Source organism: Merops nubicus, unplaced genomic scaffold, assembly GCF_000691845.1.
Source record: "Merops nubicus isolate BGI_N331 unplaced genomic scaffold, ASM69184v1 scaffold34570, whole genome shotgun sequence".
Classification (NCBI taxonomy): Eukaryota; Metazoa; Chordata; class Aves; order Coraciiformes; family Meropidae; genus Merops; species Merops nubicus.
The window spans coordinates 3444-4496 of NW_008582789.1; the positions used below are offsets into that span (position 1 = coordinate 3444).

The following is a 1053-nucleotide window of genomic DNA, read 5'->3' on the forward strand; positions in this document are numbered from 1 at the left end:
TCCCCGGCCCCATAACCCCCCTGTGGCAGCTTGGGCTCTCTGTGCCCAGACCACTCACAGTACGGGCACAGCCAGCGTCTCCTCCTGGTGCAGCCGCTCCGTCTGCCGCAGCTTCAGGATCTCGCTGTAGTTCAGCGCATTCACTCTGGTCTTGAAGAGCTCCAGCGAGGTGGGCTTGAGGGACAGAGTCCTGGTGATCTGCTCCCGCACCACCTGCAGCACCTGCGGGGCCCAGGGTGTCACCCCCAGATTGGGGACGCTCCCCAGAGCCCCCAAAATTGTGCGTGGCCCGGACCCTCGGCATCCCCTCGTACCTTGTCGAAGTCCTCCTGGGTGGCACGCATCTCCTTCCACGTCTTGTTCACCAGCTGGATGCAGATGCAGAACAGCTCTTCAAAGAAATGATCCTGCCCGAAGAACATAGGGTAAAAGGCCTGAGCTGTCTCCGAGCCTGCAGCGAGAAGGACAGACGATGCCAGACTCCCCACAGGGGACTTCAGCGTCCAGGAAAACCAGGACATTTCCCTCCCTGTCCTCTCCCTGCTGTCGGCCACACCAGAGCCTGGTGGCCCCACGCGGACAGCCCCCTGCCCTGGCAGCTCGTCCCCGGCTCCTGCCAGCAGGGCAGGGGGAAGGACGAGCCGGGGCGCACACGTACACGGCTCTCCGACGTGCAGGATCTCACAGAGGATCAGGGTGAGCTGAATGCTGCTCCGAGCAAAGGGACACTCGTGTTTGTCTTCCCGGCTGCTGTTCTCGAGGACAAACTGGGAGGAGAGGGCCGTTGCCTCACGTTATGTGGGCCCTCAACTGTGGGGCTCAGATATCCCACCCATCTCTGCACTTCTGAGCTGAGCCTCAGGACTTCCGAGTCCCCCCCAGGTTAAGCCTTCCCTAACATCAGTCGTTAGGTCTCCCCAAAAGCCAGTCCCAGCCTCCTCCTTCCCCTGAAGCAGGTCAGAGGTGGCTGACGCTTTTCAGCCACTGGCTGTTTTTGCCCAAATTGCCTCAGTTTGCTTAGACGTGAACGTGGCCTGGGAACAAAGTGTGGGA

General features: G+C 61.2%; 1 protein-coding gene across 1 annotated transcript in view; it reads right to left on the reverse strand.

Annotated features, from left to right (window-relative positions):
• Positions 1 to 767, reverse strand: part of LOC103771397 (engulfment and cell motility protein 3-like) — a gene marked incomplete at its 5' end in the record, with an annotated part of 3456 nt that extends 2689 nt beyond the window's left edge. The window contains 3 exons of the mRNA XM_008938696.1: positions 64 to 222; positions 315 to 451; positions 659 to 767. Of these exons, the coding sequence (XP_008936944.1) occupies positions 64 to 222; positions 315 to 451; positions 659 to 767 (405 nt within the window). The remainder of the gene's footprint in view (positions 1 to 63; positions 223 to 314; positions 452 to 658) is intronic.
• Between the last annotated feature and the right edge of the window lie 286 nt (positions 768 to 1053).